This window comes from Euprymna scolopes, chromosome 23 (assembly GCF_053919585.1).
Source record: "Euprymna scolopes isolate OS-2025 chromosome 23, ASM5391958v1, whole genome shotgun sequence".
NCBI lineage: Eukaryota > Metazoa > Mollusca > Cephalopoda > Sepiida > Sepiolidae > Euprymna > Euprymna scolopes.
In genome coordinates this window covers 116,720,431-116,743,829 of record NC_136504.1, presented here as the reverse complement: position 1 = coordinate 116,743,829, position 23,399 = coordinate 116,720,431, and the positions used below count along the sequence as shown (strand labels likewise).

At 30.3% G+C, this 23,399-nt stretch overlaps 1 protein-coding gene across 2 annotated transcripts in view; it reads left to right on the top strand.

The window, feature by feature from the left end:
• Nucleotides 1–23,399, top strand: part of LOC145246158 (sodium- and chloride-dependent GABA transporter ine-like) — a 463,838-nt gene that overhangs the window by 370,160 nt on the left and 70,279 nt on the right. For both annotated transcript variants that reach the window (XM_080108026.1, XM_080108027.1), the window contains one exon: nucleotides 8,628–8,796. In XM_080108026.1, coding sequence (XP_079964152.1) covers nucleotides 8,628–8,796 — 169 coding nt within the window. The remainder of the gene's footprint in view (nucleotides 1–8,627; nucleotides 8,797–23,399) is intronic.

Below are 23,399 nucleotides of genomic sequence, written 5' to 3'. Positions count from 1 at the left end.
AATTGAGCGGAGAAGTTTTGATATGATATTTCAGATCCATGCTACGCATTCTTCTAAAACTGCTGACATTGGAACTCTTCAGTATCTCAACTAAAGACTCTCCTTTGCTCTGCAAGAACTCTTGATATTCACAAAGATTCTATTCCTAAACAAATATAAAATAGTGTGTGAATTCTTCGTTTTTTGTTCTTTTCGTATAACGTCTCTCATCTCTCTCTCTCTCTCTCTCTCTCTCTCTCTCTCTCTCTCTCTCATTATAATCACCCCAAAGCAACCCCCCCCCAAGATGTAACCCTCCAAACTGATAATTACCTAAGATGGTGACTTCTTAACTAGCAACCTTGCCATAAACTTTAGGAAATCGAGATGAACTGATTGCAACTGACACACAACCTCCACAGTGAATCTTAGCTGTCGTTAGAAAAAGGGTTGGCAACTTATTCAACCCTGAAGGCTGGATCGTGTGACAATGCTGGGTCACAGGCTGGACGAAAGCTATTTTAAAAAAAAAAAAAAAAGGAAAATTATATATGCAGACCCTTGTCAGCCTAAATATTTAAAACCATAATGAAAATAAACAATAATACAGAATGGCGCACTTAAAAATAGCCCGACCTCTCTAATCTTTCTCTTAACGACCAACTGACACCACAAAACAAAATGCAATTCTTTTTCCAACAAGATGGCGCTACATGCCACATGTCTCACAGACCACTAATACGAGTTCATGACATGTTTATGGAAGAGAGAACAATAAGCAAAGGGTTATGGCCACCATGTTCCCTGGATTTGTCATCATATGATTTTTATTTTGGGAGGACGTTAAAACAAAAAGTTTATGCAAATAATCCTCACAGTTTAGACCAACTAAAGGAGAACATTACTAACGCTATCAGGAGAATCACCAGTGAAGATCTACAGGCAGTATCTGCAAACGTTGTTAAACGTGCCCAGAAATGCATGGATGTCAACGGGGAGCACTTCCAATATCTTTTATAACACTACAGATAATTTAAACAAAAGAATGTTCCTTCTCTCTGCTATATTTTTTTGGGCTACTTTTAAGTGGGCCACACTGTAGTTTTTTTTAAATAGGGCATCCTCGCCATAGTTCTTCTTTCAGGAGATTTTTTTTTTTTTTTTTTTTTTTTTCATTTTCACCCCAAACAAGGCACAATGCCACTTTGGTGTAGGGGGCTACTATCAGGGGCAACAACTACTGGGGTATTATGTAGGGATTTGGGCAGCAAGATGTCGGTTCACATTGCACTTGAACTTCTGTACGTCAGTACGGTTGGGGAAGTAGGGACCTGGAATGGAATTCCAGAGTCTAGCGGTTCTGGGGAAGAAACTACTGGAGTAGAAAGATCTTTTACATCTAGGGATCTTTACAGTGTGGGGGTGGGATTTAGCAGCCTGTCGGGTTTGTCGAGGGGGTTCACGTCGTGGGGGCACAAGTGCTTGCAGTTCGTCAGAGCATTCACCATTAAAATACTTGTAGAACAGGCATAGGGATGCAATGTTTCGCTGATGGGACAGAGGCTGAATCTTAGATGCCAGTTCAGGGCCTATCAGATTTGCGACTCTCTTTTGAACCTTGTCAAGGAGCGAGAGACAAGTAGCAGATGCACCAGCCCAAATATGACAACAGTACTCCATACATGGGCGAATGGTGGCCTTATAGAGGTACAAGATACTTTCGAGTGTTAGTAGTTTTCTAGCAGGGTAGAGAGAGCGTACCTTCCTTGAGCGGCCCTGGCAATGCCTTCAATGTAATTGTTCCAACTCATGTTTCCTGTGAACGTTAGACCAAGGAGTTTGAAAGATGTACTCTCAGATAAAGAGTCGTTGGCCATTGCTATAAGTGGTAGAGAAAGTTTCTTGTAATTATTGAATGAAACTAGTTTAGTCTTAGCGGCATTGAACGTGACCATCCATTTTTGTCCCCATTTCACTACGGATTGGAGGTTATCCTCTAGTGCTTCTGCCATTTCTTTAGATATAAAAGAGTTAAGTGAGAATGACCAATTCATATTCTTACTAATACCACTTCTTCCTTCCTTGATCTTCCATGTCTTGGTTGCCATTCTTTGATGAGAGGCATTATATTTATTGGGAAAAGATTCTACATGTCTTGCCATTTGGTTGGTATGCAGTTTCTGATTTTGTTTTAAAGTTCTTGTATGGGATTTTTGTTTTGTGTGGAACCTTTTCTTAGTGCAGTATCGGACTTTTTTGTGTCATTGGTATTCAGCAGAAAATTGTTTTGATTATAATGACATACACTCTCGTACATTTATTTTACGGTTCAATCATGGAAAATGCTGGAAAAACATAAAATCTAACAGCTGCACCATCACAATCTCATTCGGTAATTAAAACTTTTTTTATATTTTTTTTTTTTATTGAACAAAAGCTTCGATGATCGATATGCTATTTATTTAGTGATGAAAATTAACTTTTAACTTTTTTTTTATTCTGAAAGGAAAAAACAAAATTGAAAAGGTTAATTTATTATTGATTTTCCAATTGCATTCATTAGTTGAAGATAAAATTCTATGATAAAACAAAGCCTATTTTACTCAGTGCTTGCTTTTCATTTTCCTCAAAGAATTTACCTTTTTTTATTATCAAAATAATTCCTGTAATCGAAAGAATCATAGTTAGCAGAGAAAATAATAAATATCTATGTTATATTTCTCTTAGTCTGCCTATCTGTTCCACTTTTTCTCAGAAACTAGAGGGCCAATCTGGCTGTAATTTTGTACTGATTTTTGTTATGATAAGATGCAGCAAACTAAGTATTATGGTATCCATTCAATGAACAATTAGGAAATAATAGATTCGTCACCACAATGCCATATTTACTCTCACTTTTTTTTTGAAAAAAATCTGGCTGAAATTTCGTATGTATCTTTATGATAAGGTGCAGCAAATTAAGTATTATGGTATTCGTTCAATGCACAGGTAGGGATTAATAAGGATTAGTATTTAATGTAAAAATGAACACAATTTTTACCATATTCAGCCATTAATTTGGTATAAAGCAACCATTCTGAATCAATGGGCCATAACTTTTGACCATTTTTAACTTTTGCTAAAAAGTGTAGTCGAGATATTAATTTCTACAAGACTGTTAACCTATAATACTCCAGATTCTGGACAAAAACCCTTTCCGAATTAAGTGAATATTTCTTTGAGAAATGCCCTTTTTTCTTTTTTTAAAATTTTTTTTTTAGGTAAAAATAAGTATTTAAAAAAAATATTTAGAAACCAAATAATGTTATATATGTGCCGAGCATGCACAGAAGCGCACAAGTGTATGAGTTGGGCCTTGCTGTGGCGAAAAGCAGAACTCGGGACATTTTGATTGCAAATCAAGTCAACTAACGAGCTACATTCATCTTACCCCAAAGCAACACTTTAATTTCGCACAATGGCTATAAAAAAACCAGTCGATAAGTCATTTGTGAGCAGTTGAAAAATATTGCTCTGATAATGTGTCTCGCGTTACTGCATTTCATAACGTGGCGTGTCGATTCAACAAGATCGTTTAGTGTTGCTCGGGAACATGGCGTGTTGATTCAGTGATATTGTTTGGTGTCGTGTTGTGTTAGTTGATAGTGTTACTCAGGAATGTGTGTGTGAAGTCAATGATATTGTTCCGTGGTGTGGTGTGACAATTTGGTGATATTGTTTAGGATTGCATGGACGAATTTGTTCAGGACCGTGCCGTCACTTGTGATATAAATATATATATATATATATATATATATATATATATATATATATATTTTTTTTTTTTTTTTTTTTTTTTTTTTTTTTTTTTGGTGCTCTCTTCTCCTTTATGAAGCGACAATCTATATATCTAAATAAGTGAAAATGTCTGTGTGTGTCTGTCTGTACACTTCCCTACCAAATAACTCAGTCAAATTTCGGTCCACAGGCTCAAGATTTGGTATTGAGATTTGGAAAAATCTTTTTAATCGGTTTTCAGACAAAAATTTGGCTGTTAAGGGGTTAAAGTTCAACGATTTGACCTTTGAGAACTCTACCAAACTCTTCCGCCAATTTTGGGTCCAAACACTTGAAATTTTTGGTATAGGTATACTTGGACATGGATCTAACTTTATAATTTGATTTGAGCCCAAAACAACAAATGTTAAGGGACCATAATTGGGGTCAAAGTTTCTTAAAAAATTGACCTCTGCGGTCTCTACCAAATTTCTGAGCCAATTTTTGGTCTAAACATTTGAAATTTTACATAAAATGTAATCAGATAAAGAGCAAGCTTTTTAATCGGTTTTTGGCCGAAAATTTGGCTACCTAGGGGTTAAAGTTCAAAAGATTTGACTTTTGCAGTCTCTAGCAAACTATTCAGCCAATTTTAGGTCTAAACATTTGAAATTTTACATAAAGGGTATTCAGACATGCAGCAGGCTTTTAAATCAGTTTTGGGCGAAAATTTAGCTGTTAAGAGGTCAAAGTTGAAAGAATTGACCTTTGCAGACTCTACCAATCTCCTCCGCCAATTTTGGGTCTAAACACTTGAAATTTTAGATGTAAGTAACTTGGACATGTCAAACATTCTAATATATATATATATATATATATATATATATGCACAGTACATAGGGCCCAAGCAAAGCCGGGCTGAACTGCTAGTATATATATATATATATATATATATATATATATAATATACTAGCAAAAGTACCTGTCGTTGACTGGGTTCAAAAACAGCGGACAAAAAATGGACTCTGATTTATGAAAGTATGATAGATTATGAAAAGGGTTGTAATGAGATAGCTTCGAATTTGGAGGTATCAAAACCAAAGCAAAATATGATGAAAGTAAAAATAAAATAGATAAACCCTATAATTTATTATACCATACCTGTTCAGACTGAAACACTTATCACAATATTCTGTGGATCTATATTAAAAAACCTTGTTAAACTTTGTGACATGTTTCTATTCTATGGAGGTCAGGCGCGAACCAACACCCCATCATTTTATTATACCATATTTCTTCAAATTGAAACATAATTATCAAAGTATACTTACGCAGAAGGATATGAAAAGTCTTTATTAAAGTTTGTGCCTATTTCCATTCTATGGAGGCCAGGCGCGAACACAGACCCCACAATTTTATTATACCATCCCTATTTAAGTTAAAACATACTTATCCAAGTATTCTTATGTACATCTATATCAAAAACACTTGTAAACGTTTTTTTTTTTAATTTTTAAATTTTTTATTTCCATACTTTGTGGACCAGTGGTGAACGCAGACCCCACAAATTTAATGAACCACTGTTCTGCCAGATCAAACATACCCATTCTTTTATCTCGATACATCTTCTATCATTATATGCAATCAGTTTTTTGAAATAGTAAACCATATAGGAGCCTATTTGTGACCAGACACACATACACACACAGACATTCAGCTTTATATTATAGATATATATAATTAAATGAATAAACTTGTTTATTTAAATTTTTATGCTTTCAGCAATATATGTTTTTTAAGAGGACTTTTCATTTTACTCGTAATAACATAAGCATTTGACATTGTTGAAATGAGGACAATTTACATGATTTTATTCATTTAATCAAAAGAAGTTTAACATTTGTTTTAAATTATTTAAATAACTTTACAAAATAAGGTTTCCAATAATGTGATCAAGCTCTTTTTCAAATAATTTTTTTTACAAAATTGCTAACCTATAATACTCATGGTTCCAGTTGCCAATCAGAAACACCCTTTGATTTCAGTCTACCCTACTATTCCATCCCACATTTTTTGAAGTGGAGTAAATCCAAATTACAAGTGTATTCAGCTGTGAAACTTGAACGGTATTGATGATTAGATCTTTCTGATAAATCTTGCTTTTGACCAGATTCCACCAAGCAGAAGAGAAGGGTTCGAATCTCACTGAAGGCAGTTCATCAATTTCATAACTTACCATCAAATAATTTGGTGACCGATGCAATGAATTGTATGAAAATCAACTAAAAGGAAATTAAGAGGAATGTAAAGTTCCGGTCAAATACATCTGGGACCACACCAGTGAAGACAATACCAACTTTGTGGTGATCTGTTTTGTATTTTTTGCTTTAAGCTGAGCATACATATGCACAGACAGTTGCCCCTTTATATATTAGACTATAAAGTAATTTTCTGATTGCCTCGATGAATTGTATGAAGATTAACTAAAAGGAAATTAAGAGGAAAGTTCCAGTCGAATTCGACGATTACGAAATAAAATTGTAAATTTTTTATTTATTTGGACATCTTTCAGTTGTTTGTATGACGTTTCAGTCAATTATTCTTCTGGCCTTCGTCAGATTAACCGTGATGGGATAGTCTAGAAGTGTAAGCCATGTTTAGTTTCAGAACAGTTTCGTTGTTCTACACAGGTGCTGAGAGGTGACTGGTTTGCAGTAGACAACAGTTTCTGATGGTACATTGTTCCACACAAGTCCGAGAGGTGACTGGCTTGCAGTAGAGCAAAAGGAGAGCAGAGCAAAAGATTCTTACCGTGTCGAGACGGAAAAAACATGCAAAATTGCTCCAGAAAAGGTTTAATATTTATGGAGCAATTCTGGTTTCTGATTGGTTGGTAGCAGAATGTGAATTTGATTTGTCAGTTCCTAGCAGCATCGTTTATAAATAGAATCGCCCGACTGTGTGGGATCATACCCCATTATGAATCAAAAATATTGCAACAGATAGGAATGTCGAATCCTCCAACGACATCCACAGCAATTGCTGCCTTCAATAATTGTTGTCATCTCATCACGGTTTGGTTAACTAATCCTCTGATCGGCTTTGGGTGGGATCGAAACCGCTACCTCTAGACAATGCTCACCTGGAATTGTAGATATTCTGCATCTCTATCCACTTCACCACGGGCCCCAAAGGGCAATCAAGGTCGGATTTTTTTGTCTTATAAATCAATTTCTTCTTCCAATTGTCGGGTCCGTACTGATTGTTATATTATTGAAATAGTTTGGACTTATTTTAGAAACGAGTAAAATTTTTATTTAATTATTTTGACTATTAACTTCATCTTCTGGTTGTTGTTTTCACGACGTTTTTACCAATTATTCTTCTGAATTCGACATTCCTATCCCATCACGGTTAACCTGACGAAGGCCAGAGGAATAATTGGTCAAAACGTCATGAAAACAACAACTAAAAGTCCAAGTAATTAAATATAAAAATGATACAATTTACTCATCTCCAAAATAATTCCAAACTAATTCAATAAAATAAAATTTATTTTAGATATTTACTAGCTGTGGGGAGGGATTACGCAGTCTTTGCCCGGGTGTAAAATACGCTTAAATATGATATTTTAATTTGTCCAAATTTCGTATATATTATTATAGTCGTGATTTCTAAAGTTAAAAAAAAAAAAGTATTTATTTGCCATCAGCTAGAATCGAAACCAAAACTTTAGCATTCCAAGCTGTTGACGTTACCACTGTACCAACGTGACATGCATATGAAACAATTAAAAATAAACTAAGATGAATGTACATAATGTATAACGATTTTTTTTTCAATTTTAACCCCTTTTTGTCCCCTTAAAAATAATTTTAATCGGCTAAAGACCCATAAAAGAATGACCCGTAAAAAATACAATCATTTGAGGCGTCTAGTACTGCTCTGCGACGTTTAGTTTTGAAGGAGATAGTTTGAAAGTATGAAAACAGGCAGACGTATAGCCGTTTATATATTTTTATTATTCATATGTGAGTATATTATAAGATTTATATCAACAAAGTTAAGCAACATGAAACCTGGGCAGTACAAGATGGGTAATCATTTGGAAATACTAAGCACTCTTTTATTTCCCCTAAACAGAAGATATATACTGACTTTGTATTTGTATTCCCCATGAACTTACACTTCTAGTGGAAAGTGGAATGTCTGGCATTGGATGAATACCACAAAAAATGCTATTATCGGATATTCGATATTATAAGGTTATACTAAAAAATAAATTGTGATTGTGTTACAATAAGAAAGGTTGTTTTTTGTCAGCTAGCCTTGCAACCCCTTTTTTTCACCATTGAAATTTTAAAGGGATTATATTTTAGCTAGCCGATTTGGAGTCCAGGAGATTGAACGCTAATGGTGGTGTTTTTTTTGAGGGTATGTAACTGTCTATGCTGCTAGTTAAGTCAGGTGCTATATCAGACACATTTTATTTTAAACTTAAAGCATAGGGCTGGTTCCGATATGAACGTTTGAAAACCATCTCAATTAGTCATCGAATGTAGGTAAACTGTTCGATGGGCAGGGATATTTGAGGTTTTCTTATACTTTGTTTTTATCTTTAATGAGACAACCAAGTGATGAGTAGAAGATCTTAGTGGTGATAGAACTGAGGATCAACTTATATTTTGCCTATTTGGAGTCCAGGAGATTGTACGCTAATGGTCGGGTTTCTTTCATTCTTGGTTTGTCTTGAAAGAAGTCTGCTACCTTTCCCCTTTGTGTTTTTAGGCTTAGTTCTTTCCGTGATTTCATGCCTTTTATGAAGCGACTTCCATGAAAATGAAAAACAATTTTCTGCAAGTTGAATTAAATTATTTTTTATTTTTATGTAGGTGTGGGGATTGCAGCATTAGTGCATTTAATGTTAGTGTGCATCTATCAAGGTCCGGTGGTTGCAGAAATTGCCACTTACATGATTATTTCGGTTGCTAAGCAACCATACATATGGGGAACGTGTGACAATGCTTGGAATAGCAACCACTGTTCTCCTGGAGTTGTCAGGTAAGTGCTTTCTTTTATTTTTTATTTTCTCTCTCTCTCTCTCTCTCTCTTGCCTTCGTAAACTTCGTGTCTTTTGTCTGACCTGTTTGTCTATTTTTCTTTCTCTTTAATTCTGTTTTCTCTCTTTCTATTTTTCTCTTTTTAAAGAGTTTTTTTTTTCTAAAGGTGGAGAACTTTAAATTAAAACAAAAGAAAAATATTTTTATCACACAAATATGTTGTTTATTCTAAAAAATTATTTTTTGCCATTTATATATGACTTACACGCATATGGTGTAATCCAGAGATCCAATTTACACAAACTCTATGCATTAGATTAGGCTGTATTTCAACGTCAAGTGTGGTCTTTCAAGTGGTTTATTGTGTCTTGTTTATAAGAATAGACATGTTACTTTACATATTCCCAAAAGAAAATAATCTAATGGGGTTAAATTGCACAAACGAAATAGCCAATTAACAGGTCCATTTTGTGAACTTATTTGTTAATCAAATGTTTCAAACTGTCTTTGTTTTATTGGTATTTCTATGGCAAGTGCTCGTCTGAGCTCCAATCTCTGGTACTCCCTCGCCAATCTTTCATGAAAAACACCCGTCTAGCTAAAACCACTGTCAATAATTTTCCCCACTATTTATCTGTGCCTAAATCTAAACATAGATTCCATGAACAAAGCTTTCTTAGAACTGCACGTCTGTGGAACTCCCTTCCATTTGCCTGCTTCCCAGCTGATTACAACTTGGTTGTCTTCAAGTCCAACATAAACAAATTCTTAATGAACCGCCTCCCCTTAAGTAATCAATCTACCAAATTTCCATTACTAACGATTACTACAATATTATCCCATTGACTATTATACACTCTATAACACTTATCCTCGAGTGGCCTACGAGTCTTGATAAGTGGTGACTCTTCTGTAAAAAAAAACAAAAAAATGCTTTCAAAAATGAATTTGCACAATCTACAAATGCTGCTTGAGCGTCAGTCTTTTCACAATGAATTGCCAAACCAAGCTGAATTAAAAATAATCGATAGTTGCCAAATCTGCAATTAAAGAAAAATAAAGAAAATAGCTGCCGCTCATTGTATATAGCTCATTCTCTCTTCTCCCTTTTTTTTCTTCTCTTCTTTTCCTTAATCCCTACCACACAGTCTCCCACATAATCACATAATAATAAACGATCCATCATTTTTCTATGGATTTAACGCGAAACTAAATAAAAGCCTATTTACAGTCTCCGTCCTTTATACAAAGAAACAATATTATTAAAAAATAACAAGGCATGAAGCCACTTGATGTAAGGAGCTAACAATGATAAAAGATAATTATCGCAAAGACAGAAGATGCCTATTGACCGAAGCAGGCAGGGGAAAACTGTCGAAATGTGCACTAGATCACCAGCTAAAGACTTACCTTTTAAAAAAGCTGATTTTTAGGAGTATTCGAGTCTGTTTTGAAAATCACATTTTAAATTGTTGCCAACAAGTAATTTTTAATGATATTAAGACCTTTTATTATCCAATGTATTTTCTTATTGTTTTCATTGGTCCCCATGTTTGTTTTTGCATTCAATAAAAACTACTTGTCAGCGACAATTTTAAATGTGATATTCATTCAATACCCTCAAAAATGTTGAGCCTGGTCATTGCTAAAATGGATGACCAATTTGGGAATACCTGGCGCTGTATGTAGGAGGACCTTGACACCTCCCTGCAAGAGTTGCAAAAACCTAACGTCGTCATCTCCCTTAACGTGGATATACATGCGACTGGGAATCGCTTGTGAATTTCATACTCTCATGGAACTTCCTCCTTCAAAGTAAGCTGGTTAAACTCGAACAGGGTTAGTACCATTTCTCTCTCTCTCTCTCTCTCTCTCTGTCTCTCTCTAAATAAATAAATAAATAAATAAACACTTTTCTAGCACATTTTGACCGAAAATGGTCAGCATGAATAAAGTTCCACAAAACTGCTGTTCATGGAAAATAGCAAGAATAGAAAGCAGTATTACAATGAGGTATTAAAATAGTGAATTGATGAAGACTGCTAAATGAGTCAAACAAGCTGGAACAAAGGAAGCAGCTAATCAAACAATTCTGAAGAACCCATGCCATAATATTATTTATAAAAAATATTGAAATTATCAGCATCATGTCTGTGAGAGAGCAGTTACAGATACGAAGGAAAGATGGGCCTAATTACCACTCTAGATATGACAAAAATACCGCATACAATTAATATTAAATGTGGGTGTCAAACATTTGACGCAGTTGTCGGTTGTAATGGTTAGGCCACATTGTTTTTTGCATGTTTACTTTACAACTTGCAATTTGAGAAAAAATGTGTATGGGTTGCTCTACCTCCTATAAGAGACATCAAAGCAAATTCTAAAGTTACAAATTTGTCTGTGGCCAGTAGAACTTTGACAGCCACTAAACTACAAACCACATAGACCATTTATTTATTTATTTTCTTTATACAAACATGTAAAAATGAAGTAACACTGACATGGCAATGTTTCAATCTGTACTTATTAAAAACTAAGAGGCCCTTTTTTCACTTCTTTTCCTTATTCAGAATGAAAGAGAAAAATTTTGGGTTAAAAGCTGAAAAGAAAATAAAAATGAAAAACATACAAACGGTTCTTGTTTAATATTATTTTAATTTGATCATGTGACCTTTCAACATCAAGTTTTTCTTTTTTCATTCTTTTCTCTTTTTCACTTTTCGCCTGATGATATCTTAGTTTTTAAGAACTACAGATCAAAACCTTGTCATGTCAGTATGACATTTTACATGTCGCCATAAACGAAAATATTTTAACATAAATAGCTTTATCTACTATTACAATAAATCCGGTTGAATTTCTCTGAATTTTTATGCTGTAAATATGTACTTAACCTGGATGTCATTTATTTTTCATGCAGTACATTTGAACATAACACACTCTACCTAAATGCTAATTAAGAATAATTTTCCCTCACCAATGCAATGCCCTCACACATATTAGTGGCCTGGCAAAACAACACGGGGGAGACAACCGAAGCAGCAAAATTGAAGCTGACCTACAGGACTCTGTACATACAAATGTGGGCAAATTTGGGCATATTTTATTGATTTGAAAATGTAGAGTTGCTTTTATCAATTGTCATAATTTTTTTTACCATGGAATAGCATTAGAATCTTTAAAAAAAACTGCAAATTTTCGTGTAGTTTCATCACATAAAAACAAAAATATGAGAATTTCATATTCAATTTGATTTTGGGAATATATATATATATATATACTCGGGGTTTTTTTATATTCAAAAGTAATGGACTAATGAATTCAACGAGGTTGTTAGATAGTGCTCAATAAAAAGAGCTGATAATACTTGTTTATTGTTATATAAACATGCTCACATCCCGCTGCTACAAACAGCCACTTGTTTCAATCAAACAACAGATATCATCAGGCAGCGACTTGACTATTCAAAAGTTCATTCATTGAACTTTTGAATAGTCAAGTCGCTGCCTGATGATATCTGTTGTTTGATTGAAACAAGTGGCTGTTTGTAGCAGCGGGATGTGAGCATGTTTATATAACAATAAACAAGTATATATATATATATATATATATTCCCAAAATCAAATTGAAATGAAATGCTCATATTTATATATATATATATATATATATATATAGATAGATAGATAGATAGATATACAGGGTGTCCCAGAAGTCACGCACCATGTAGATTTATATAGAAACAAATATGAATATCAATTTTATTAATCAAAATCACAATAGATGCTCAAATTGTTCACCTTCAGCCTGAATACATGCATCGATTCTCTTTATAAAACTATCTTTTACTCTAATGAGGGTTTCAGTAGTAATTTTTTGACATTCAATTATTATCACATCTTTCAAATCAAGAGTGCGTGGACGATTCTGGTAAACTACAGATTTAAGATGTCCCCAAAGGAAATAGTCGCCTATATCAAATAAAATCTGAAACAAAAAATAAATATAAATATATGGTGCGCGACTTCTGGGACACCCTGTATATATATATATAATGTTGGGCCATGTTTACGATCCACTATATACTTATATATTCCCAAAATCTTTGGCCTTGATGGCGAGGAGACTAAAACTTGCTGCTATGGTTTCAAATGATTTGAAATAACAAGAAGAGGAGACTTGATTCCAAATGTTTCTCAGATGTTGTATCTCAGCTCGTTTGGAAATAGGATATGATTATGAATATCTTCAGTATCAAATAATCCTTATACACTGTGAAATTTACTTTATGTATGAAAACCAAAGGGAGATATAACATATGAGAAATATTTGGAATCAAGTCTCCCCTTGCTGTTATTTAAGATCATTTGAAACCATAGCAGCAAGTTTTAGTCTCCCCTCCATCAAGGCTAGAGGATTTGGGGGGGGGGGTTCAGCTATTTTGTAATTTATATGCAAAACTAGGAAAACAAATGACTGAATGAAACATTTTACAGCTGTAAAAAAGTGCCAAAAATAGGTGATGGATGATCCCCTTTTTAAAATTTTTTTTTTTTAATTCAATTTTCACCCCAAACAAGGCACAGTGCCACTTTGAAGTAGGGGGCTACTATCGGGGACATACGTTGCAGGTGTATTATGAAGGAAGATGAGTAGCAAGATGTCTGTTCACATTACACTTGAACTTCTGCATGTCAGTACAGTTGGGAAAGCAGAATCCCGGAAGGGAGTTCCAAAGTCTAACAGTTCTGGGAAAGAAACTATTGGAGTAGAAGGCCTTCTTACACCTAGAGATCTCTACTGTGAAGGGGTGGGATTTGGCTGCTTGTCGGGTTTGTCGAGGGTATTCATGTCTAGCGGGTACAAGTGCTTGTAATTCGTCAGAGCATTCACCATTAAAGTACTTGTAGAACAGGCAGAGGGATGCAACATTTTGTCGGTGGGACAGAGGCTGAAGCCTAGATGATAGTTTGGGACCTATCAGGTTGGCGACTCTCTTTTGAACCCTGTCAAGAAGTGAGAGATAAGTAGCAAATGCACTAGCCCAAATGTGACAACAGTACTCCATACATGGGCGAATAGTGGCTTTATAGAGGTGTAGGATACTTTCAGTTTTCTAGCATGGTAGAGAGAGCCTACCTTCTTCGCAGCAGCCTTGGAAATGCTCTCGATGTATCTATATCAGTTCATGTTCCCTGTAAACATTAGGCCGAGAAGTTTAAAGGAAGTACTTTCGGGTAACATGTTCTTGGTGCGACCTTAAAGGCAAATGTCACACAATTCAAGCCATTACCTTTCTAACAAGCCTCCATTTGTAAAATTCTGATTAATTATCGCTGAAATTTGTAACTTATAAAATTGACAAAAATGGTGGTGGTGTGTGTATGTATATATATATATATATATATATATATATATATATATATATATATATATATATATATATAGTGTGTGTGTTTTATTTTTATTACCGTATCTTTCTGTTAAGTTACATTATTGTTTCAGCTACCCGGCCGTTTTTTGGGGGTCTGTAGCTTCCTCAGACTTTTACAGAAATGTTTGTTATATATATACACACACACACACACACTCCTATAATTTTTTTTTTTTTTTGTGTATTGTTTTTCATATAAAAAACTCTTTTCTCTATTTATCTAAAAAGAAAATATAACTTTGTTATATATAGATAATGGAATTGCATTCATCTACAAAAGATCTGGCTAACTTGCATATTTTTTTAAACATCCATTTTAATTCTCTATTAGTTTTTCAGTTTTCTTATGGAATGATCATCTTTAGTTAACTATTACGTGGTGGCACACGAGTCATTTAAAAAAAAATTTTTTTAACTTTTTAAATCAGTACTATATATACTATTTATATCATATTGTTTAGATGTACGACCGTATAATATAATATACAAATAAATACAAAATCTGCATTAATTACAATATCATATTTAAGCATATTTTACGACCGGGCAATGCGGAGTGACCTGCTAGTGCTATTATAGTGACCTGGCAAGGCCACAAGGGAGACAACCAAGCAAAGAAAAACCCTAAGCAAAATTTATCCCAAAGCAGCAAAATTGAAGCTAGCCTTCCAGGACACTATATATTCAAATGTAGGCAAATTTGGACATATTTTGTTGGTTTGAAAATATAGGTTCTTTTATACCAATTGCCATAAAATTTTAACCATAGAATAGTATTATAATACTATACAAAAGCAAATTGTAATACTATACTGTACAAAAGCAAATTATAATACTATACTGTACAAAAGCAAATTATAATACTATACTGTACAAAAGCAAATTATAATACTATACAAAAGCAAATTATAATACTATACTATACAAAAGCAAATTATAATACTATACAAAAGCAAATTATAATACTATACAAAAGCAAATTATAATACTATACAAAAGCAAATTATAATACTATACAAAAGCAAATTATAATACTATACAAAAGCAAATTATAATACTATACAAAAGCAAATTATAATACTATACAAAAGCAAATTATAATACTATACTATACAAAAGCAAATTATAATGCAATACTGTACAAAAGCAAATTATAATACTATAGAAAAGCAAATTGTAATACTATACAAAAGCAAATTATAATACTATACTATACAAAAGCAAATTATAATACTATACTATACAAAAGATAATTATAATACTATACTATACAAAAGCAAATTATAATACTATACTATACAAAAGCAAATTATAATACTATACTATACTAAAGCAAATTATAATACTATACTATACAAAAGCAAATTATAATACTATACAAAAGCAAATTATAATACTATACAAAAGCAAATTATAATACTATACAAAAGCAAATTATAATACTATACAAAAGCAAATTATAATACTATACAAAAGCAAATTATAATACTATATTGTACAAAAGCAAATTATAATACTATACTGTACAAAAGCAAATTATAATGCTATACTATACAAAAGCAAATTATAATACTACACTGTACAAAAGCAAATTATAATACTATACTATACAAAAGCAAATTATAATACTATACAAAAGCAAATTATAATACTATACAAAAGCAAATTATAATACTATACAAAAGCAAATTATAATACTATACAAAAGCAAATTATAATACTATACAAAAGCAAATTATAATACTATACAAAAGCAAATTATAATACTATACAAAAGCAAATTATAATACTATACAAAAGCAAATTATAATACTATACAAAAGCAAATTATAATACTATACAAAAGCAAATTATAATACTATACAAAAGCAAATTATAATACTATACAAAAGCAAATTATAATACTATACAAAAGCAAATTATAATACTATAGAAAAGAAAATTATAATACTATACAAAAGCAACTTATAATACTATACAAAAGCAAATTATAATACTATACTGTACAAAAGCAAATTATAATACTATACAAAAGCAAATTATAATACTATACTGTACAAAAGCAAATTATAATGCTATACTATACAAAAGCAAATAATAATACTACACTGTACAAAAGCAAATTATAATACTATACAAAAGCAAATTATAATACTATACAAAAGCAAATTATAATACTATACAAAAGCAAATTATAATACTATACTATACAAAAGCAAATTATAATACTATACTATACAAAAGCAAATTATAATACTATACTATACAAAAGCAAATTATAATGCTATACTGTACAAAAGCAAATTATAATACTATAGAAAAGCAAATTATAATACTATAGAAAAGCAAATTATAATACTATAGAAAAGCAAATTATAATACTATAGAAAAGCAAATTATAATACTATAGAAAAGCAAATTATAATACTATACAAAAGCAAATTATAATACTATAGAAAAGCAAATTATAATACTATACAAAAGCAAATTATAATACTATAGAAAAGCAAATTATAATACTATACAAAAGCAAATTATAATACTATACTATACAAAAGCAAATTATAATACTATACAAAAGCAAATTATAATACTATACAAAAGCAAATTATAATACTATACAAAAGCAAATTATAATACTATACAAAAGCAAATTATAATACTATACAAAAGCAAATTATAATACTATACTATACAAAAGCAAATTATAATGCTATACTGTACAAAAGCAAATTATAATACTATAGAAAAGCAAATTATAATACTATACAAAAGCAAATTATAATGCTATACTGTACAAAAGACAAATTATTATACTATACTGTACAAAAGCAAATTATAATACTATACAACAGCAAATTATAATACTATACTATACAAAAGCAAATTATAATACTATACTGTACAAAAGCAAATTATAATGCTATACTGTACAAAAGCAAATTATAATGCTATACTATACAAAAGCAAATTATAATACTATACTGTACAAAAGCAAATTATAATACTATACAAAAGCAAATTATAATACTATACTATACAAAAGCAAATTATAATACTATACAAAAGCAAATTATAATACTATACAAAAGCAAATTATAATACTATACAAAAGCAAATTATAATACTATACAAAAGCAAATTATAATGCTATACTGTACAAAAGCAAATTATAATACTATACAAAAGCAAATTATAATACTGTACAAAAGCAAATTATAATACTATAGAAAAGCAAATTATAATACTATAGAAAAGCAAATTATAATACTATACAAAAGCAAATTATAATACTATACTGTACAAAATACAATTATAATACTATACTATACAAAAGCAAATTATAATACTATACTATACAAAAGCAAATTATAATACTATACAAAAGCAAATTATAATACTATACAAAAGCAAATTATAATACTATACTGTACAAAAGCAAATTATAATACTATACTGTACAAAATCAAATTATAATACTATACTATACAAAAGCAAATTATAATGCTATACTGTACAAAAGCAAATTATAATGCTATACTTTACAAAAGCAAATTATAATACTATACTATACAAAAGCAAATTTTAATACTATACTATACAAAAGCAAATTATAATGCTATACTGTACAAAAGCAAATTATAATGCTATACTGTACAAAAGCAAATTATAATACTGTACAAAAGCAAATTATAATACTGTACAAAAGCAAATTATAATACTATACAAAAGCAAATTATAATACTATACAAAAGCAAATTATAATACTATACAAAAGCAAATTGTAATACTATACAAAAGCAAAGTATAATACTATACAAAAGCAAATTATAATGCTATACTGTACAAAAGCAAATTATAATGCTATACTATACAAAAGCAAATTATAATGCTATACTGTACAAAAGCAAATTATAATACTGTACAAAAGCAAATTATAATACTATACAAAAGCAAATTATAATACTATACAAAAGCAAATTATAATGCTATACTATACAAAAGCAAATTATAATACTATACTGTACAAAAGCAAATTATAATACTGTACAAAAGCAAATTATAATACTATACTGTACAAAAGCAAATTATAATACTATACTGTACAAAAGCAAATTATAATACTATACAAAAGCAAATTATAATACTATACAAAAGCAAATTATAATACTATACAAAAGCAAATTATAATGCTATACTATACAAAAGCAAATTATAATACTATACTGTACAAAAGCAAATTATAATACTATACAAAAGCAAATTATAATACTATACTGTACAAAAGCAAATTATAATACTATACTGTACAAAAGCAAATTATAATGCTATACTATACAAAAGCAAATTATAATGCTATACTGTACAAAACAAATTATAATACTATACAAAAGCAAATTATAATACTATACTGTACAAAAGCAAATTATAATACTATACAAAAGCAAATTATAATACTATACTGTACAAAAGCAAATTATAATACTATACTGTACAAAAGCAAATTATAATACTATACAAAAGCAAATTATAATACTATACTGTACAAAAGCAAATTATAATACTATACAAAAGCAAATCATAATACTATGCAAAAGCAAATTATAATACTATACAAAAGCAAATTATAATGCTATACTGTACAAAAGCAAATTATAATACTATACTATACAAAAGCAAATTATAATGCTATACAAAAGTAAATTATAATACTATACAAAAGCAAATTATAATACTATACAAAAGCAAATTATAATACTATACAAAAGCAAATTATAATGCTATACTGTACAAAAGCAAATTATAATACTGTACAAAAGCAAATTATAATACTATACAAAAGCAAATTATAATACTATACAAAAGCAAATTATAATACTATACAAAAGCAAATTATAATACTATGCTGTACAAAAGCAAATTATAATACTATACTGTACAAAATCAAATTATAATACTATACTATACAAAAGCAAATTATAATGCTATACTGTACAAAAGCAAATTATAATGCTATACTTTACAAAAGCAAATTATAATACTATACTATACAAAAGCAAATTTTAATACTATACTATACAAAAGCAAATTATAATGCTATACTGTACAAAAGCAAATTATAATGCTATACTGTACAAAAGCAAATTATAATACTGTACAAAAGCAAATTATAATACTGTACAAAAGCAAATTATAATACTATACAAAAGCAAATTATAATACTATACAAAAGCAAATTATAATACTATACAAAAGCAAATTGTAATACTATACAAAAGCAAAGTATAATACTATACAAAAGCAAATTATAATGCTATACTGTACAAAAGCAAATTATAATGCTATACTATACAAAAGCAAATTATAATGCTATACTGTACAAAAGCAAATTATAATACTGTACAAAAGCAAATTATAATACTATACAAAAGCAAATTATAATACTATACAAAAGCAAATTATAATGCTATACTATACAAAAGCAAATTATAATACTATACTGTACAAAAGCAAATTATAATACTGTACAAAAGCAAATTATAATACTATACTGTACAAAAGCAAATTATAATACTATACTGTACAAAAGCAAATTATAATACTATACAAAAGCAAATTATAATACTATACAAAAGCAAATTATAATACTATACAAAAGCAAATTATAATGCTATACTATACAAAAGCAAATTATAATACTATACTGTACAAAAGCAAATTATAATACTATACAAAAGCAAATTATAATACTATACTGTACAAAAGCAAATTATAATACTATACTGTACAAAAGCAAATTATAATGCTATACTATACAAAAGCAAATTATAATGCTATACTGTACAAAACAAATTATAATACTATACAAAAGCAAATTATAATACTATACTGTACAAAAGCAAATTATAATACTATACAAAAGCAAATTATAATACTATACTGTACAAAAGCAAATTATAATACTATACTGTACAAAAGCAAATTATAATACTATACAAAAGCAAATTATAATACTATACTGTACAAAAGCAAATTATAATACTATACAAAAGCAAATCATAATACTATGCAAAAGCAAATTATAATACTATACAAAAGCAAATTATAATGCTATACTGTACAAAAGCAAATTATAATACTATACTATACAAAAGCAAATTATAATGCTATACAAAAGCAAATTATAATACTATACAAAAGCAAATTATAATACTATACAAAAGCAAATTATAATACTATACAAAAGCAAATTATAATGCTATACTGTACAAAAGCAAATTATAATACTGTACAAAAGCAAATTATAATACTATACAAAAGCAAATTATAATACTATACAAAAGCAAATTATAATACTATACAAAAGCAAATTATAATACTATACAAAAGCAAAGTATAATACTATACAAAAGCAAATTATAATGCTATACTGTACAAAAGCAAATTATAATGCTATACTATACAAAAGCAAATTATAATGCTATACTGTACAAAAGCAAATTATAATACTGTACAAAAGCAAATTATAATACTATACAAAAGCAAATTATAATACTATACAAAAGCAAATTATAATGCTATACTATACAAAAGCAAATTATAATACTATACTGTACAAAAGCAAATTATAATACTGTACAAAAGCAAATTATAATACTATACTGTACAAAAGCAAATTATAATACTATACTGTACAAAAGCAAATTATAATACTATACAAAAGCAAATTATAATACTATACAAAAGCAAATTATAATACTATACAAAAGCAAATTATAATGCTATACTATACAAAAGCAAATTATAATACTATACTGTACAAAAGCAAATTATAATACTATACAAAAGCAAATTATAATACTATACTGTACAAAAGCAAATTATAATACTATACTGTACAAAAGCAAATTATAATGCTATACTATACAAAAGCAAATTATAATGCTATACTGTACAAAAGCAAATTATAATACTATACAAAAGCAAATTATAATACTATACTGTACAAAAGCAAATTATAATACTATACAAAAGCAAATTATAATACTATACTGTACAAAAGCAAATTATAATACTATACTGTACAAAAGTAAATTATAATACTATACAAAAGCAAATTATAATACTATACTGTACAAAAGCAAATTATAATACTATACAAAAGCAAATCATAATACTATGCAAAAGCAAATTATAATACTATACAAAAGCAAATTATAATGCTATACTGTACAAAAGCAAATTATAATACTATACTATACAAAAGCAAATTATAATGCTATACAAAAGCAAATTATAATACTATACAAAAGCAAATTATAATACTATACAAAAGCAAATTATAATACTATACAAAAGCAAATTATAATGCTATACTGTACAAAAGCAAATTATAATACTGTACAAAAGCAAATTATAATACTATACAAAAGCAAATTATAATACTATACAAAAGCAAATTATAATACTATACAAAAGCAAATTGTAATACTATACAAAAGCAAAGTATAATACTATACAAAAGCAAATTATAATGCTATACTGTACAAAAGCAAATTATAATGCTATACTATACAAAAGCAAATTATAATGCTATACTGTATGTTATATTCCTAAATACTTAGGAAATAAAGACAAACGTGAGTTACACTGAGTGGTATGTGTAATGGGGTTTATTTATAATACAGAAACGTAAGGCTGCTCGCCTAAGGTAAATAGAAGTACATAGTAACAAGTATGGGGAAGAAAGTCTGATAATCAACACGTAAGACTATCCGTCTTACTGCGACTGCTTGTCTGCCGCTGTCTGCCGTCCAATATATATATACAGTTTGTAACCGGTGTATAGCCAGTTATGTTCCTTCACAACACCTCCCCCTGAAGCTGAAATCTTCCTGATTTTAGCTTAAATACCTCTTCCTTTTAGGGTCAGGGCTTAATCTCCTGGTAACTTTTCTCTTTCTTGCGCTGTTCCTTCTGGTCAGCGTTACCCGGGGTAAAGGTTTCTGTCCAGCCCGTATGGTCGGTTCAGGCGAAATATTCATTGTTTGCGGTACACACGCTGGTTTTGGTATATCAAAAATATCGCACAATGTTTCCATTGGTGTCTCTTCCACATTTGGAGACAGTCTGGGACGTATTTGATTTCTGTGTCTTTTGCAGACAAAACTTAATCCTTGGATGGTATAGACCATGCTCCCAATCCTTTTTTTGATAATACCTTCAACCCACTGATTTCGTCCATTTTGAAAATTTTTGAAATATACATTTTCACCTGGGGAGAAGCACTTGGTATTAAGGTTTTCTTTTTTGAAAACTTTCTTTTTCTCTGGTAGCAGCCTATCGAAGACAGATCTTATCTTTCTTGCAAACATTAGCTCAGCCGGGGAAGAATTGACATTATTATTAGGATTTGGTGTCACCCTGTAAATTGCTAAAAATGTTTGAATACATTGTTCGTCTGTGTCCGTAGTAAGATTTTTCTTAAGTGCCCTTTTAAACGTATCTACAAATTTTTCGGCCAACCCATTCGATCGTGGATGGTACACAGGTGTTGTCATATGTAGAATATTTAGTGAGTCACAGAATTCTTTGAATTCATGAGCAGTAAATGCTGTTCCATTATCGCTCACTAAGGTTTTTGGCACTCCAAAACGGCTAAAAATTTCATTAAGCGCACTCACAGTGTTTTTTGCTGTTGGATGTCTAAACTTAAATATTTCTGGCCATTTTGAAAAAGAATCTACAATAATCAAGTAAAAATAACCATTTATAGGTCCCGCATAATCAATATGCAGACGTGACCAGGGTAGGTCCGTCTTTGGCCATGGCGTCGTTTTTACTGGAGGATCTCGAGCTGCTAATTGACATCCTCTGCATGTCTTGACACATTTTTCAACTTCCTTGTCCATACCAGGCCAGTACACATATCCTCTCATAAGGGATTTCATTCTCGAAATGCCCGGATGACCTGTACGAAATTCCTTCAGAATTTTCCTCTGTAACCTTAGTGGAATTACGATCCTCTCACCATACATGAGCACATCTTCACAGATGGAAAAAGGCGTTGTTTGATCTACCTTTTTATTTTTTTTTATCCATCCCAATTGATTTTTCATTTTCTTAATGAAAATGTCATTTACTGCCTCTTTTTTTATTTTTTCGAAAGT